General features: G+C 36.4%; 4 protein-coding genes across 8 annotated transcripts in view; 3 read left to right on the forward strand and 1 right to left on the reverse strand.

The window, feature by feature from the left end:
- LOC101893576 (FH1/FH2 domain-containing protein 3) overlaps positions 1-19,174 on the reverse strand; it is a 237,307-nt gene that overhangs the window by 19,947 nt on the left and 198,186 nt on the right. For 4 of the 5 annotated variants that reach the window (XM_059131671.1, XM_059131672.1, XM_059131675.1 and 1 more), the window contains 5 exons: positions 16,046-16,267; positions 15,723-15,979; positions 15,345-15,509; positions 13,728-15,014; positions 10,671-10,875 (listed from right to left, as the gene is read on the reverse strand). In XM_059131671.1, the coding sequence (XP_058987654.1) occupies positions 10,671-10,875; positions 13,728-15,014; positions 15,345-15,509; positions 15,723-15,979; positions 16,046-16,267 (2,136 nt within the window). The remainder of the gene's footprint in view (positions 1-10,670; positions 10,876-13,727; positions 15,015-15,344; positions 15,510-15,722; positions 15,980-16,045; positions 16,268-19,174) is intronic. The other variant, XM_059131677.1, reaches the window with a different exon arrangement.
- On the forward strand, positions 586-1,150 carry LOC101892433 (acyl-CoA-binding protein). The gene is made up of 2 exons (XM_005179408.4): positions 586-741; positions 815-1,150. Exons 1-2 carry the CDS (start codon positions 736-738, stop codon positions 1,058-1,060), a joined length of 252 nt encoding a protein of 83 aa, XP_005179465.1. The 5' UTR covers positions 586-735; the 3' UTR covers positions 1,061-1,150.
- LOC101899805 (acyl-CoA-binding protein-like) lies at positions 5,267-5,675 on the forward strand. The gene has a single exon (XM_005183198.4). The coding sequence runs from the start codon at positions 5,283-5,285 to the stop codon at positions 5,544-5,546; it is 264 nt and encodes an 87-aa protein (XP_005183255.2). The 5' UTR covers positions 5,267-5,282; the 3' UTR covers positions 5,547-5,675.
- On the forward strand, positions 5,837-6,425 carry LOC101899637 (acyl-CoA-binding protein). Its single transcript, XM_005183197.4, has 3 exons — positions 5,837-5,963; positions 6,040-6,067; positions 6,135-6,425. Exons 2-3 carry the CDS (start codon positions 6,062-6,064, stop codon positions 6,378-6,380), a joined length of 252 nt encoding a protein of 83 aa, XP_005183254.2. The 5' UTR covers positions 5,837-5,963; positions 6,040-6,061; the 3' UTR covers positions 6,381-6,425.

Below are 19,174 nucleotides of genomic sequence, written 5' to 3' on the forward strand. Positions count from 1 at the left end.
AAATTTCTTTTTTTAGACATAACGACAAAATCATGATTAAGTTGCTTAGATGTATAAATTTCATGTTAATCCCATATGTTGTCATGTTGTTAATCCCATATACGTGTATAAGACCGACGTGTTAACCTTATCGATTAGATTTGTGGTTATATTTAAAACTACTGTCACTTAATTACTTTCAATTAGTCTATTAAATTCTTATCAATTATCTGGGTATTGCTTCTTTTATGGCCGACAAGAGCGGTAGTTCTAAAGGCGGAGTTGCCTTTCGAACAACACGTACGCAGAAGGGGTATATTGTAAAAGAAAAACACCTTATCAGCACCGTTAATTTCTCCCCTAGGGTAAAAGGCCAATAAATTTGGTCATAGACGAATAATTATTGGAACTGTGGTGGGCTGGCAGCAATAAAACACATTGCATAACAACAACTGCAAAGGCAATACCATATTAGGATCTGCAGTCAAAACTTCTGCAAGTTTATCAGGCATTTCGAATTTCCGAAGAGACTCAAGCGTTTATCGGGGCTACATAAAAAGTTCATAAAGATTTCGTTAACTTAATGTCGATAAAACGAAATTCGAATAAAATTCTAAAAAAAAATATTATAATCATTTGCAGCACACGAATTATTATCGTCGATTATGGGTTTTGTATAAATTGCTGATATTTCCACGGAAACAACATCAGTTTATTTCCAAATTTTTGAGAAGTAAGATCTTCAAACAGTTCGCCATGGATGTAAGTTTAAAGGCATTGGAAACATTTTGAAAGACATAGAAAAACAATATTCGATTTTTGTTTTTTTTTTTAGTTCCAAACCGCCACCCAAAAAGCCAAATCCTTCACCAAGACTCCCCCAAATGATGTCTTCTTGGAATTCTACGGTCTCTTCAAACAAGCCACCGTTGGTGATTGCAACGTTGACAAGCCCAGCGCCATTGACGTTAAGGGTTCAGCGAAATGGAATGCCTGGAACGCCAACAAGGGTATGAGCCAAGATGCCGCCAAGGCTGCCTACATTGCTGCCTATGAGAAATATGCTCCTCAATATGCTTAAATCACGTTTACTCACCCGAAACTACCCGTCCGCTTTTCTTCTAAATTATTTATTTTTTGTTAATAAATTGTCATAAAAAATTGCAAAAAACGTGGTTGTTAATTCGTAGCCTTTAAGAAGGAAGGTGTTTCATTACTTCACCCTTAACTTATAATAAATTTTTACTCAATGTTTGACTTGAAACTCGAGATCTTATGTGAATATCCACCTTATATTCACATAAGATCTCGAGTTTCAAATCAAACATTGAGATATGCTTAGTTGAAAGAGAATCGCTGACTCTTTTCGAGTGCTATATAGGTTATAGGTTAGCAAAATGTTGATCCTATGTGGGGGAGGTACCTGAAGGAGTGGTCCGATATATTCCTTATTTACACCAGATCTTGTGTTGATAGAAATATTGAGATGTCAAAGACAATGAGACTTTTATTTCATATTCTATAAAATTTATAGTTATTCAAAATTTTGACCCTTTAAGGCGGATGTACTTGTTGGAGTGGTCCGATATATTCCTTCCTAGATCTTGTACTATTGGAATCTGCCGAGATTGAATGGAATCGGATCGTCATTTCAAGTTTTATGAGCTTCATGATTATTTAAAATTTTTACACGTTATGGGGGAGGTAACAGAAAGAATGGGCAGATTTCGCAATATTTACATGATGAGATGAAAAAACTGCAACCAACTTCAGACTGCTGTCATATCTAAGCCACTCATCCGACAACTTTTAAAAGTATTCCAGTGACAGCTCATTATATTGTTTACAAGTGTACAAAAGCATTTTGGTGAGAATTTTCCAGAAGAAAAGTTAGTCGTGATGGAATTCAGGCGTGATAGTATTGATAGATTTCTTTATATTTGGCTGGAAAAACACAAGTAGCTATCGTTGGAGCACTCCAGCATTTAAATGTGAATAAATCTTAGGTGTCTCTTACCATCGCTCGTTACCGTGATGCAAGGAAGTGGGCGAAAAGTAAAGAAGCGACTTGACCGAAACCCGCGTCGCAGTGGACGAAAAATGGCTCGTGAGCTGAACTTATCGCAATATTACATTCGGCAAATATTTAAAAATGAGCTCGGGGTAAAGCCATTGAAATTCAAAAAAGTGCAAGAACTTACACCGCAACAGAAAGAAAATAGACTCAAAAGAGCTAAAGAGTTGCTTCGCTTGGCCGAAAGTGATGAACTGCCGAATTTGGTTTTCTCCGAAGAGAAAACATTCGTTGTCCAGCAGTTTGTAAACAAACAAAATGATCGTGTATTCTTGCCAAAGAGATCGGCCAGGCCGAACTATATCCTCTACCATCTTAAAGGAACTTGAAAAATTAAAAAAAAAACCGTCCAAAACATCGCTTAAAGGAAACCCGTTATATAGGGTCTTTACAAAGAGGTGGACCTGCATACGCAATTTTTTGTCATAGACTGTAGTACCCATTACGGTTAAAAATTGGGTTAAATTATCAAAATACTTAATATCAGGGGTACTGTTATATGGGGGCTATAACATATATAGGCCATCGAAAAGACTGTGGCGGAGAGACGAACGGACGGAGAAGGCTAAATCGTCGTAGATTTTTACACTGATCAAGAATATATATGCTTTGTTAAGTCTAAAATTATTATTTTGATGAGATACAAACGGAATGACGAACTTAATATACCATCCACACCATGTATAAAAACGTACGTAACTCTATCCTACACCTCATCATCAAATATCTATCCCAATACAATGCAATCAATTTTTGGCAACTTCTGTAAATCTTATAGTTCGAATTTCCAAAAACACTGCTTTAAGGATGGGTGAAGCTACACCCGGGCGTTAATTCAGTTAGTAAGTCACTCAATCACTCATTGAAATATTTTCAAAATAATGTTTCGAAACTCGTTACAAAGTTTCGTTTTGTTTTTGAATTTTCAAGTTTTTCGCAGAGAAATTAAAAAATGTTCATTCGAAAAGTCATTCCAGACAAAACTGCATAGCAAAGAACAACCTTCTATTTTTCCAATTTTTCTAGAGGATTTTATCAAAACAAGAGTTTGGAGAGATAATCAACAGTGTACCGTAAACTAATTTTCAAACGACATTTAGCTGCTATATAATTGGAAATATTTAAAACTTTTTCTTATTTTGCCAATAAATTAGTTATTTACAAAATATATCGAAACTATTGGGGTACTATTGAGACAAACACTAAGTCAAGGGGCACCAAAACTACATAGTTTGTATTTTATTGTTTAATATAGAGTTTAAAATGTTGACAGATCGATTGAGCTTACTTTTAAAATAATTGCTGTGAAGCGGTTTTTTATACCCTACACCACATAGTAGTAATGGTATTATGTCTTTGTGTATTTGTTTGTAAAATAGAGAAAGAAGCGAGATAGACCCAAAGTTACTTTTGAGGATCTTCATAGAATCACTTTCTGAGTCGATTTAAGCATATTTTTGTGAACAAAATGCAGGTCGTCGATTTTATTATTCGATTGAGAAAAAATTTTTCAAACAATATTTATTTGGCCCAAGGACGAACCCTATTGAAATCGGTGAGAATCGGTTCAAATTTATATATATCTTCGAACTATTTTGAGTTATTTGTGCACTAAATGGCCAATATCAGTTCAAATGACCTGCATTTTGCACATCCGACCGAATTCAGTCTAGAAGCAAGTACACCAAATATAGTGAAAACCGATTTAGATATAGCTATAGCTCCCATATATATGTTTCATCTGACTTGGTATTTAAGTCCCTCACATTCGTTATATGCAACCCATAAGAATGGTATTTGGTATCGGTTACAGCCCAGAAACATCTCTGCCAAATTTTATCAAGATCGGTTCAGATTTGGATATAGCTCCCATATATGTCTTCAACCGATTTGCACAAAATGACCTATATCAGTCTAGATGACCTGAATTTTCTCATATCTGAACGAATTCTGTCTAGAAGCAAGTACATCAAATATAGGGAACATCGGTTCAGATATAGCCATAGCTCCCATATATATGTTTCATCCTCTTTGGTCTCTAAGGCACACTCATAATATCGGAAATACCTTCGTAAAATTTTCAAGATCGGGTCAGATTTGGGTATAAGTCCCATATATATCCTTAATTCGTTGTCAGCTTTACAGGTCAAATAATGACCAATATCAGCCCAAATGGTGTGAATATCGGAACTTAAGTTTCCATTGCGATATATTTTTATACCCTCCACCATAGTATGGAGAGTATATTAAGTTTGTCATCCCGTTTGTAACACATCGAAATAATACCACCCGATATTCAGTATTTTGATGATTTTGGCGACATTATTCACCGGAATTGTTTCAAATTTGGTATTTGAAGTTCGTAATGGATACTATAGCCTACGCTTTTGTATAACCCCTATATAATGGTACCGCTCTATATTCGGTATGTGGATGATTTTAGCTGCATTATTCACCGAATTTTTTTTTTATTCAAGTTTCGCATTTGAATATTGTAATGATTTATGAGAAAAGCTGCCTATGCAGGTCCACGTCGTTGTATAGGCCCTAATTTTTGGGGGTGGTACTCAATGGAGTGGACCGATATTGTCCATCTCCGAATTCGATCTAAGTTTGATAATAATATTGCGATGTACCAAGTTTGGATCAAGTCGGAGTTATCGTGCACACTAGCCAGACAGACGGACGGATGGACATTGCTAGATCAACTCAAAATGTTCTAAAAGGGATTTTGTCCAAAGAGACCTAGCCTAGCCGTTTTGGCCTTATGAAAGTACATATATCCTCTCTAGCCATATGACTGCAGGTATAATAAGAATTAAAAATAGCCGAACTTATCCACTAAAAAGTACGAAACGAGTTAAATGCTCTTTAAAAGCTGGGAAAAATCGGAGAAACTTTGTCGATTAGAGATAATCGCATTGTGGTATAGAATTACACTTACCAACCACTTGACAAATGCAATAAATCAAAGAAATGCAATAAAATGATTTATTGAAAACGTTTCAGAGATAAGATTTTTGTAATATTAAAGATTTTAGTAATGTTAAAGCTCGTAGGGGACTATTTAAAGAGACTCGATTTTCTAGAATTGTAGGGGACTATTTAAAGAGACTCGATTTTCTAGAATTGTTTGTCATTTATAACTTGTAGTTCAACTAGGAGGAGGAAAACTAAAAATGGATGTAAGTAGTTTAACAGAATTTAGTGCAACTTCATAGTAAAATGTATGCATTTGATATTTCAGTTCAACACCGCTTGTGAAAAAGCCAAGGCTTTCACCAAAAAGCCCACCAACGATGAGTTCTTGGAATTCTATGGTCTCTACAAACAAGCCACAGTGGGTGATTGTAATGTTGCCCAGCCATGTACAACAGATTTTGTTGCCAAGGCCAAATATGATGCATGGAGCAGGCACAAGGGCATGTCCCAGGATGCAGCCAAACAAGCATATGTGGCAACCTATCAGAAATATGCACCCAAATATGCCTAGTGACGGAATTATTCTCAAGCTAAGATTTTATAAATTTTGGAAATCAGATAAAACCCAATTGCTATCTTTTGTAATGGTTATTTAATAAAAAAATCAATGAGTATCTTGACAAAAAAAAAAAAAAATTAGTCATAATTTGTTCTTTGGAACCGAACGCTACGCATGCTAATATTGATAAGTGTTAACGTATCTTTTATTGAGGGAAGTAGTCGATCAATTGGAGCTTTAGAGTTCTACAGGTGAAACAGGTAATAGAAAGTTCTAAAGTCCACATTCAAATGTCATAAAGTGTCAAGAAAGCAAGCGATAAGCCAATAAAGATAATAAAATGACCATTATATCAGTAAAACATGTTGGGGTATAAATTAACGAATACTCATTGGGACCAGCACTCACTAGCATTTCTGTCTTCAAGTGGTAAGAACATTAATTGATCAACATGAAATGTGGGGCAACTATTAATTTTTAATTTGTTTTTTCAATTTTTCAACAGATCACCAAGCCAACGAACAAACATGGATGTAAGTTGTACAGGAACATAAATTCCAGTCCCAAAGTTTCCATGTTAATGTTTTGCATTTTTTTCAGTTTGAAACCGCCACCCAAAAAGCCAAGTCCTTCACCAAGACTCCCCCAAATGAAGTCTTCTTGGAATTCTACGGTCTCTTCAAACAAGCCACCGCTGGTGATTGCAATGTCGACAAGCCCAGCGCCATTGATGTCAAGGGTTCAGCCAAATGGAATGCCTGGAACGCCAACAAGGGCATGAGCCAAGATGCCGCCAAGGCTGCCTACATTGCTGCCTATGAAAAATACGCTCCCCAATATGCTTAAATGTTTGTGATAATCGGAAAAAATTTTGAAAAATAAAAATATAAAAAAAAAAAATTAAACTCGGTGTATTTTTAAAGCAAATTTTAACCAGCAATGGATTTTTTGAACCCGGACATAAACATTACAAGGAGAAAACCACAATTTTCATTCTATAAACCTTAATCTTGAGATTGTGCATTGAAAAATTGAACCGGAAAAGCAGCGAGTTTTTGGAAGAAGTATTACAGTCAAAATTTATATTCTCCACCATTTACACAGGGTAAGATGAAAAAATTGCAACTAACTTCAGACTGCTGTCATTCCTCAACTACTTGTCCGACATTTGTTAAAATTATTCCACTGACAGCTCATTATATTGTTTACATGCGAACAAAATAATTTTGGTGAGAATTTTCCAGAAAAAAAAGCTATTCGTGATGGAATTCAAGCGTGATAGTGTGATTTCTTTATATTTGGCTGGAAAACCACAAGTGGCTATAGTTAGAGCACTCCAGCATTTAAATGTGAATAAATCTTTTGTGTCTCGTACCATCGCTCGTTCTGGTGCTGGTGTGGGCCACTATAACAGCCGATGGTCGCATTTCGCTCGTATTAGTCGACCGAGTCATCAGAATAAATGCCGAATATTAAAGCGAAAATATTCTGGAGGGTGTATTAAAGCTTTTGACACGCAAAAATTTTGGCCGTTTCCATTCCAGCGCGCATTGGCCAACAAAATCTCCGGATACCAATCGGTTGGACTATTGTGTCTGGAGTATTTTGGAAAGCAAGGTTGATACAAAACAAGTAAAAAAACAGTAAGTTCGACCGGGCCAAACTTTTAATGTGGCAAAAACCATCAAAATACCGAATATCGGGAGGTACCGTTATATGGGGGCTATATCAAATCATGGACCCATGCATGCAATGTTTCGACACCGAAGCTGGAACCGATTATGACTAACAAATACCAATTTTCAGACAAATCCGTGAAAAAATTTGGGAAAAATCATCAAATTACCGAATATCGGGAGGTACCGTTAAATGGGGTCTATACCAAAACGTGGACCTATAATTATAATGTTTTGCCACACGAACTACGACCCATTATGACCAACAAAAACCAATTTTCCGACAAATCCGAGAAAAAAGGTTGCAAAAATCATCAAATTACCGAATATCGGGAGGTACCGTTATATGGGGGCTATACCAAATCATGGACTCATACATGCAATGTTTCGCCACCGGAGCTGGAACCCATTATGACCAACAAATACCAATTTTCCGACAAATCCGTGAAAAAAGGTTGCAAAAATCATCAAATTACCGAATATCGGGAGGTACCGTTATATGGGGGCTATACCAAATCATGGACCCATACATGCAATGTTTCGCCACCGGAGCTGGAAACCATTATGACCAACAAATACCAATGTTTAGACAAATCCGTGAAAAAATGTGGCAAAAAAAACTAAAAAAATGTGCCATACATCATCAAAATACCGAATATCGGGAGGTACCGTTATATGGGGACTATACCAGAACGTGGACCGATATATCTCATTTTCAATACCAACCATCCTAGGCACAATGTAAATAGCTCTGCTAAATTTTGGCGCTCTACGTCAAATAATGTGGGCTGTATTGTGATTTCAACAGACAGACTGACAGACGGACATCGTTAAATCGACTTAGAATTGTATGCTGATTATGAATATATATACTTTATTATGGGGTCTAAGACGAATATTTAAGGATGTTACAAACGGAATGACAAAGTTAATATACCCTCCTTTCCAAGGTGGAGGGTATAAAAATACCAAAGTGTCGATCACCTCAAGCAAACGCTACGCCGGGAATGGGCCAAAATGCCGCAGAGCAACATTCGGGCAGCGTGTGACGGTTTCATTTGAAGGTCATAATTCGTGCCAATGACGACCAATTCGAACAAATCTAAATTTATTCTAAAATTTGATGCTATTTCCGACATGTTTTGCTTTCATTCAATAAATTTAAAAAAAAAATAAAATTATGGCGTTTGACTTTGTGGCAGTTTTTTTATACCCTCCACCATTATTATTAATTTTGTCATTCCGTTTGTAACTCCTCGAAATACTCATGTCAGACCCAACAAAGTATATATATTCTTGATCAGCGTAAAATTCTAAGACGATTTAGCCATGTCCGTCTGTCTGTCTGTGTGTCTGTCTGTCCGTCTGTCTGTCTGTCTGTCTGTCTGTCTATCTGTCTGTTGTAATCACGCTATCTTTCGAACAAATTGAGATAGAAGGCTAAAATTTTGCACACATGTATATTTTGCCAGTAGGCAGGTTAAGTTCGAAAATGGGCTATGTAGGTCCCCATATAACGGTTAGTTATCATATAGCCCCCATATAACGGTACCTCCCAATATTCGGTATTTTGATGATTTTAGCGACATTATTCAACGGAATTGTTTCAAATTTGGCATTTGAATTTCGTAATGGATACTACATCCTAAGTCAAAAAATGAGCCATGTAGGTCCACGTCTTCATATAGTCCCCATATAACGGTACCCCCCGAAATTCGGTATTTTGATGATTTTAGCGACATTATTACCCGGAATTGTTCCAAATTTGGTATTTGAAGTTCGCAATAGATACTGCAGCATAAAACAGAAAATGGGCCATGTAGGTCGAAGTTATCATATAGCCCCCATATAACGGTACCTCCCGATATTCGGTATTTTGATGATTTTAGCGACATTATTCATCGGAATTGTTTCAAATTTGGCATTTGAAGTTCGTAATGGGTACTACATCCTAAGTCAAAAAATGAGCCATGTAGGTCCACGTCTTCATATAGCCCCCATATACCGTACCCCCCGATTTTCGGTATTTTGATGATTTTATCGACACTATTTACCGGGATTGTTTCAAATTTCGCATGTGAAGTTCGTAATGGATACTTCAGCCCATGCCAGAAAATTGTCTGTGCATATAAACAGATTTTTCTTCAAGTTTCGCATTTAAATATTGTAATAACTTATGACAAAAGTTGCCTATGCAGGTCCACGTCGTCGTATAAGCATTCGGTATTTTTAAGATTTTAACAGAACTTTTAACTGATTTTATTTACTTATTTTTTTTTTTTTTTTTTTTTTTTTTTTTTGTGGAAATTGCCAAATTTGTACCAAGTGGTGAAGGGTATTAAAAGTTCGGCCCGGCCGAACTTACAGCTTTTTTTACTTGTTTTATCTCACCCTGTATATCTCTCATAAAATGCGAAATAGGCTTTATAATGAATCAGATTCTAAACTTCAAATATTCCAATATCGGCTGACTCCTACTGGTACATCCCCCACAGAGGTCAAAATTTTTAATAAAAAACGCTCATAAAATTGAAAAAAAGTAACCGATTCTCTTTAAATTTCACGCATAACAATATTCTCACTAACGAAAGATCAGGTGTGAAGATGGAATATATCGGTTCACTGCTTCTGGTATCTCCCCCACAAAGGGTCAAAATTTTGAATAATGTGTAAACCTGTTACGAAATAGGCATCTGATTTTCTTTAAACTTCACACATCCCAATATTTTTACTAACACAAGATCTGGTGTGAAGACCACGCACTACTTCTAGCACCTCCCCCCACAAAGTGTTTTGAATAACTAAAACGCTTATAAATACGGAATATACATCCGATTCCCTTCAAATTTCACACATTCCAATATTTCTATTAACACAAGATATAGTGTGAAGATGATAGATATCGTCCCACACCTTCTGGTATCTCGCCCACAAAAGGTCACAATTTTCAATATTTATATATCTTATAATTTGCGAAAGAAGTCAGCGGTTCTTTTGAAACTTGATAACCTGTGGTCTGTTGTGAATATAGAATTCATTGGCTTACTCCTTCCGATATCTTTTCCACAAAAGGTTTAAATTTTGATAAATTACTCGCATAAACTTGGAAATTAATGTTAGGTGCTCATTCCAAAATCTTTTTCCGTATTAGGTGTAGTGGAATACTTCGGTCCACTATATCTGGTACCTCACCCACAATTCTTACTTTTCCAAAAATTATTACATTTCTCATGTAAAGACTTAGGTCTAGACTTAGGTCAGGAACTTCCCCTATAAAGGGTCATTAGTTGGAATTATCACAACGCAAGTCAAAATACATTTAAATAAACTAACAGTAGCTGAGTGTTTACGTCTGTCGGCAAAGCCGACTGATACTTTTTAACTTCCTTTAATCCGTTCAATAAAATAATTTTCTCGAATCTCAACACAAATAAACAATAGCAAATTTGCATTAACTTACCTTGACACTTCACCTTTGCTTTTGCTCTTGGCCAAACCCTCTTTGGCTTTCGATATTAAACCCGACATATCGCCGACAATACGATTCTGTAATTTATCTTCATGTGTGGGACTTGTGGGTAAATTACTGAGTTTTTGGGTTAAATCTTTAACAGTGTGATCCCGTTTCAGCTGTGGCAAACGTTTTTTGTCCTCGCTGTCAGATTCTATATTTTGAAAAATAAGAAAAAGAATAAGTAACGAAAACCAAGTTATTAAAAGTTATTTACGAGATTTTGCATAAATAAAATAATGCGTAATACTCAACAGTCAAATAAAGAAAAAACTTTTTAATTTTTGAAAAAAAAAATAGTTTATTTAAAAGTGGAAATAATAGAATAGCAATATATACAGCGTTTGATGAAATTGTGAAGATGGATTGATTTTTGGTTCCGCAATACATTTATTCAGTGTCCTATTGTAATATTTTTTTAAAGGCTTACACAACGGAAATTTGTAATGTTTTTTTTTTAATTCTTGCCGAAACTCCTAGCTAATTACGAATCAAGTTAGAAACCGCATTTTAACAACGACTTGTCGCATGAAAAGAGAAATTATTTATTTCACATAGTATTTTTTTAAGAAATTACCCACTGTTCTCAATCACAGGTAGTGATAGGTAGGCCGGCTTTCATGCCCCTATACAACGGCACCTCCCTATATTCGGCATTTTGATGATTTTAGCGACAATATTCACCGGAATTGTTTCAAATTTATAATTTGAAGTTCGTAATTGAAAGTACATCCTATGACCGAAAATTGATTTAGCCCAGTCCGTCCGTCTGTTGTAATCACGCTGGACTCAAAACGAATAAAGATAGGAAACTAAAAAAAGTATACACATATCAGTCTTCAAGTTCGAAGATGGGCTATACCGGTTCACGATATCGTATTGCCCCCATATAACAAACCCCCCCTCCCACCATTATTCGGTATTTTGATGAATTTAGCGACTTTATTCACCGAAACTGTTTCAAATTTGGTACTTGAAGTTCATAATGGATACTACAGCATAAGACAGAAAATGGGTCATGTAGGTCCACGTCTTCGTATAGCCCCCATATAACGGTACCTCCAGATATTCGGTTCTTTGTTGATTTTAGCGACATTATTCAACGGAATTCTTTCACATTTGGCATTTGAAGTTCGAAATGAATACTACAGCCTATGACAGAAAATTGTGTGTGCAGGTCAACGTCTTCGTATAGCCCCCATATAAAGGTTCCCCCCGATATTCGGTAACTTGATGGTTTTAGCGACACTATTTACCGAAATTGTTTCAAATTTGGTATTGAAGTTCGTTTTTGATACTACTTAGGCTGTAGAGAAAACAGAAAATGGTCTGTGCAGGTACACGCCTCCGTATAAACCCCTTATAGTAGTACCTCCTTATATTGGGTATTTTGAGGATATATGTAATAGCTTATAATAAAAGTTGCCTATGCAGGCCCATGTCGTCGTAACAACGGTACATTCGGTATTTTTAAGATTTTAACAGAATTGTTAATGGGCCGGGCCGAACTTACACCGTTTTCCCTTGTTTTTTTATACCCTCAGCCATATGGCTACAGAGGGTATATATCATTTGATACGGTCAAAACGTGCATAGTCGAAATATCGGTTTTAGACCCTAGATCTCTTTGGACCAAATCCGTTTCAGGACATTTGGAGTCGATCTAGCGATGTCCGTCCATCCGTCCGTCCGTCTGTCTGGTTGGTGCGCATGATAACTCTAGAATAGAGTATCCGATTTGATCCAAACTTGGTACATCGTAATATTATGGTAAAAATTAGATCTGGTTTGGAGTTGCGCGATATCGGTCCATTCCTTTTGGTACCTCCCCCACAAAATGTCGAAATTTTCAAAGAAAATATTTTATTGCACAGAAAGAGAAAGGATACTCCGATTTTGCTCCAACTTTGCAAATCCTAATATTTCCATCAGTGCTAGGCGCGAAAATATACATTATAGGTCCACTCCATCGAGTACCTCCCCCACAAAGGTTCAAAATTTTGAATAATTATAACTCTTATAAAATGTGATGTAAGAGCCCGATCCCAATATTTTTATTAGGTGTAGTTGTAGTTCTGTAGGTGTAGTTCTGGTGTGAATATGGAATATATTGGTCCACTTCTTCTGGTACTTCCCCAAAAAGGGTCAAAATTTTGAATATCCCTGAAGCTCATTAAACGCGAAATTAGGATTCGATTCCATTCAGACTTGGTACAATATAAATATTTCCATCAGCACAAGATCTGTTTTAAAGATGGAGGAGATCGGATCATTTCTTCTGGTAAATCCCCCACATAGGGTTCAAGATTTTGAAAAACAAAAACGAAATAAGCATCCAATTCTCTTCAAATTTCACACATACAAACATTTTTGCCAACACAAGATCTGTTGTGAAGATGAGATATATATGCGAACGCCTTCTGGCACCTCAGCCACAAAGGGGCACAATTTTCAATACTTTTGACTTTCATAACTTGCGAAACAAGTCAGCGATTCTTTACTACTTGCTATTTCTCTCAACCAAAAACCTGAGATGAATATGGAATTCATGATTTTGCATAATTTTAACAATTTCTGAAAATATTCTCTCATACAAAGTAAAGGAACTAGTCAATATATATTCTAAACCTGGCATGTCGCAATATTTATATCATATTTATTTTGGTCTGATACGAAATGGACAGTATTGGCCCATTTCTTCGGAATCTACTCCATTGAAAGTTAGTAATTTGAATAATCATAACAGAAGTCAAAATATATTTAACTAATCAAATATTGGCTGAGGGTATACATCTGTCGGCAAAACTGACTGATACTTTTTAACTTGTTTTCTTGAAAATTTGCAAATTTCTTTCCAGTCAGACCGGTTTTTTTTTTTACTTTTATTTTTGAATAATTATTACAGACTACAAAAAATAATCCATCTTCGTTGCGGTTACTTTTGTGACAAGACAAGTGTTCGGTTTTTAGGTTTATTCAATGAAGAATTGAAGAAATCGAACTTACCATTTATTTTGAGGAAATCAACGGCATCGGTAGCAATGTTATTGTTATTATTGTTATTGTTTGAATAGTTATTAGTGGTTGTTGTTGTTGTACTGGCGGATGTCTGATTGTAAAAGTTCATGGGACGCATATGTAAAAATCCCAATAAATCTGGTGGTGGAGGCGGTGGAGGTGGTGGTGGCGGCACCACTGATGTATTAGATATGGTATTGTAAGCAATCGATGTTGGTGGATAGTCTCCCGGTGATGTTTGCGGACTCGTTAGAGCCGTTGTGGAAGCAGAGGTAGGGCCGCTGGATGTTGCGGAGTTAGTGTAAGCAGGTGTAAAAGGCGAGGAAGGCACCACCACGTCGTCAAATAACTGTTTAGCAGCCGTCGTTGCAGCAGCAGCAGCAGGCGCTATGGGTGTAGACGTTTTAGGTGTAAAATCAAAACCAGCAGATGTAGGGCTTGTACAACTTAGGGCTTTCTTTGGACTTAGAACAGCAGACAAACAATGACCTGCTGTACTCTTTTGCGGGGTGGTGGGAATATGTAGGGTGGTATTTGGTGTCGTTGGTGTAGTGACTGAGGGAGACATAGCGGACGACTGTTGACTGTGGTGGTTTGTGTGATGTGGCTGGAGATGTAATTTATTGGGACTTTCATTCTTTGGTGTTGAGGAGCTGTTATTGATTTGAGTGTAATAGGAGTTCAGCCGATTGGTGTTATTCTCAAATTTCTTATAGTTCAGCAAATTGTTCTCGCCTCCATTTGGCTGATAGTTTTCACTTGACTCCAGATTGCCACTGCCACTGCCGTTGCTACTATTACTGCGTTGGATGTTCTTCATCATACCGTTGATGGCATTACGTTCCATGAATATGTTCTTTTTGTTGTTGGCATTGACATTGTGTTGTTGTAACTTATTTGTGTTGGCCTTCTCAAAGGAGGTGTTGATAATGGAAATGGTGTTGGTGCCCAACAGTTGTTTGGTGGGACTCAACAAATTGATGTGATGTTGCTGGCTGTTACCGGCCCCATTCAGGCTGGTGGTTGTGGTGTTGTTGGGATAATTCGTGGCATTCAGGGAGGAGGTATTGATGAGCAGAGCATTGTTAGGGGAGTTAGCAGTTGCATTAGTTTTACTATGACTATTATATGCATGTATTTGATTGCTGCCATTGCTGTCGATAACTGGCTGATGCTGTTGATATTGGCTGCCATTGCTCTCCGGTATAATGGTCAATGACTCTGGTGGACTATCGCCACTTTTAACTGTGGCCGGTATGGCTGTCACCAATTGGCCTTAACGACAAACGGCATTTTTCCAACATTTTGAGATATTTGATATTTGCCAATTCATTTGTTTTTAGGATTGAATGATGATGATGTTGATGATCGTTTGTTTTTTTGCAAAAAAATAAAGTCAAAAACACAAATGGTTTGGTTTCGGATGATGGCACACAAGACACAAGAAAAAGGGTTGTTAATAGTTTCGACAAAGAAATTAGAAAACACATCAATTTGTTAATTTAATTTTTCGGTATAGAGAAAGAAAACAGATAAACACTCTTTGTATTTGAAAATGAAGGATTTTGTTGGAGAATACGTTAAGGGGAGATTTTTCAAACTTACCCAGTTCCTCACGTTTTTCCAGACCATTTAGATAACCATTTGCTGCGGTGGCGGCAGCAACAGCTGCTGCAGCAGCCTCTTGTTGCTCCTTCAAGAAACTTCTGTGTCGTTCGGCGCGCTCACGTCTTCTTCTCAAGCCAGGTGTTACACCAGCAGCATCCCGATCTATAATTAATAATAGTTAATTTAATTTGAAAACAGTTCAAATTTTAGATTTCAAAAAGTGAAGCAATTTGAATATTTTATTTCGAAATGTCTGAAATCAGGAAGTATATTCATATGAGGAGTACCAAAACCAAGAAAGGTTTGTACATACTAAGAATTAAATACCGAAACTTTGACACTTTGCACTCCACAAAAAATCCATATAACACTTACGTTGTTTATCCACAAAAACACCATTAGCATACTCCGCTGAATTTGTTGAACTCGAACTATCCTCGTCCAAAATCGTTTGTGGTGGGGTTAAGCGGGAATTTGTGGGCAGAACTTTATTAATATTACCCGGACTTGTACCCGTACTGTGACGCCGTGATTTGCGACGTTCAGCGGTATCGGTGGAACTGCGAAAACGTTGTGTTTTGCGCAATGTGTTATCGGGTAAACGTAAGCCATCCGATTCACCATCTTCAAATCTACATTAAAATCGAAAATATATTCATTAATTTATTTATTTAATTTAAAAACACATTTCAACTTACTTCAGTACTGCCTCATAGAGTTGCAATTGATTTATCAAATCAATATCTGTCCCCGGTTTGGACAGATAATGTTGTATCACAGATTCCATGCCTTGCTGTTCCAATAAATCACTTTCATCATAAAAGCTATCCTGATCACTTAAACCGCCTAAGGTCTTGTTAATGAGGGAGGCAGCATATATAACCAATTCGGCATCGGCGTTATCATAGTCTTTTAAAAGTCTGAAAAAGTAGTTTGGAAAACAAAATTTTAATACAATAAAATAAAGGTCAATTTTCTATTGCGCCTCAAAGTATGCTTTGAATATTTTAATACCATAATTTCATGATGCAAGTACTGTACAAATGAATTCATATCGATAAGCACATATGGACGGTATCGTTTGAAATTGATGTAGTTGCTGGGATTAAAAAATGGAGATACAATAAAAACAAGTAAGCAAAGGCTACAGGCGAGCGGGGCCGACCGTTGAATACCCTACAACACTATAATAAACGATACAGTTTACATGGGCGAGATGCTCGAAAAAATTCCACAAGATATTGTGATAAATAATAAAAGAAAACCATAATGTTTCGTTCTCTAATTTTCGAATAATAGCAACTTTAACTAATTTGCTCATTTCCAATTTATTGGTAGATGTTGCACGTAAATGGTCTTCCTAGATCTGAAACTCTCAGAAGTGGCAAAAGATTAACATTTATTATTGGTTTTTGACTGAAACGCATCTATATGAGATACAGACATTTGACTATATTCTTCAACGAAATCAGCGTTAACGAAATAGTCAGAAGTGCGTCTTTCCTGTATTTGTGAATTCTCCAAAAAGTCACTGGAATGGACATTTTCGTATTTTGTCTACAAAAGTTGGCAAGCTATTCACACATTGTATATTTTTGGATGGTCATCCAAAACTGCTTGGCTTTTGCAATGTCCGGTAACCCCTATTCAAATGTGCGTGAGGATCGGGCCATAATTGCGACCTGTAGCGTGATTACAAATTAACATGGACAGACGGACATACATAGCTAGATCGACTCAGCTCGGCGAGCTAGGAAGATCCATATATACTTTCCTATATGGGAAACCAATATTTCGAGGTGTTACATAAATTCTGGCCCAATCAAACTTATAATACCCCCAACACATAGTGTTGTAGGGTATAATTAAAATAATGAACAAACGAACAATGAAGTGTTTCTGCTCCAAAAAGGAATTAGCTGCTATTGATTGATAAAAAGAGCAAAAAAAAAAAATTAAGCTGATATTTTTGACATTTAATTGTTATACCATACAAGACTATATGGTGAGTGTATTATATGTTAGGCCAAAAATTGTGTAGTACCTCGAAATATTTTTCGTAGACCCACTTATAGCATACCGATCATCATATATAGATAGGGTCTAAATATAAGCCTATACTTCTTGGAGATGATCGGAAAATATTTAGAGGACGAAATAGAGCAAAGACAGATTTCACTTGGATTTTTTAGTTGCTCTACAAGTGACAATTTTAGACCAATCAATGAGAACTTTTGCTGGGCTTGGGAATTTAAGACAGTGCAGTGTAATTGGATAAAATTTGCAAGGTGAAAAGCATCATTAAGGGTAGACCACAGTAATAATTATTACAATACATTCTAAGTACCATTTGGTACAGTTCGTATACTTAGTACAAATTTCCAAAACCACCCTCATATATCAAAATTACTTTCGAACCATGATTCTCTTACCAAATTTTGAGATTTTAGCATTATCCTTTCATATAATACGTAACCTTAGAGTAGGAATTTCCGAAAATACTTTGGTACATTTCTCCTGCATGAGTGGCTCTAATCCATAGTATTGAGTTCTGTGCAATACAAAGTATTCAATTGTGAGTATATTCCATAGTACTTTTAAGTACCTTTTTAGTACGAATTTTCCAAAATCCCACGCCTACACACCAAGACTTATTCTCATACAAAATTTCAAGATTCTACCTTCAGCCGTTTCGTCGGGGCGTTGATTTCCCATTTTTCAGTTGGTTAGTTATTTCAGAACACTTTTGTGTATATAGATACCTGATGCCAAATTTAGTACCACTTAGTACTCTCCTTTCACGTAAGTATTCAAACCACTTCATATCTCAACGCCGCACACCCATAGAGGGACCCTCACCCAAAATTTGAAGATACTAGCATTAGCAGCTTCATCTGGGCGTTGATGAATCGTAAGTTAGTCAGTCATCCAATTATTTTACTCTTTTATTAATCTATCTATGTTAATTGGAGACAGGTAAAAAAGCTGTAAGTTCGGCCGGTCCGATCTTTGAATACCCTTCACCATTAGGAACGATTTTTGCAATTTTCAAAAAAAATAAAATCCGTTAAAACTTCTCTTAAAATCTTAAAACTAACGAATGTAGCCGTTATATTAGGGTCTATACGACGACGTGGACCTGTATAGGCATCTTTTGTCATAAACCATTAAAATATATTCAAATGCGAAACTTGAATAACAAAATTTGGTGAATAATGTAGCTAAAATCATCGAAATTCCGAATATAGGGAGTTACCGTTATATTGGGGCAATACGAAGACGTGGGTCTGCACGGACAATAGGTTGTCATAGGCTATTACTATCCATTACGAACTTTAAACACCAAATTTGAAACAATTACGGTGAATAATGCCGCATAAATCATTAAAATACCGAATATCGGGAGGTACCGTTATATGGGCGTTATATGAGGACGTGGACTTGCATAGACAATTCTCTGCAATGGGCTGTAGCATCCGTTGCGAATTTCAAATACCAGATTTGAAACTATTCCGGTGAATAATGTCGCTAAAATCATCAAAGTACCGAATATCGAAAGGTACCGTTATGTGGGGGCTATATGAAGACGTGGACTTGCATAGACAATTTTCTGTCATAGACTATAGTACCCATTACGAACTTCAAATACCAAATTTAAAAAATTTCCGGTGAATAATGTCGCTATAATCATCAAAGTAACGAATATCGGGAGGTACTGTTATATGGGGGCTATTCCAAAACGTGGACCTACATCACCCATATTTCATATCAAAAGTCCTGCAGACATGATACACATTTGAGTAAAATTTTATCAACCTACTTCATTT

This window comes from Musca domestica, unplaced genomic scaffold, assembly GCF_030504385.1.
Source record: "Musca domestica strain aabys unplaced genomic scaffold, Musca_domestica.polishedcontigs.V.1.1 9, whole genome shotgun sequence".
Lineage (NCBI taxonomy): Eukaryota > Metazoa > Arthropoda > Insecta > Diptera > Muscidae > Musca > Musca domestica.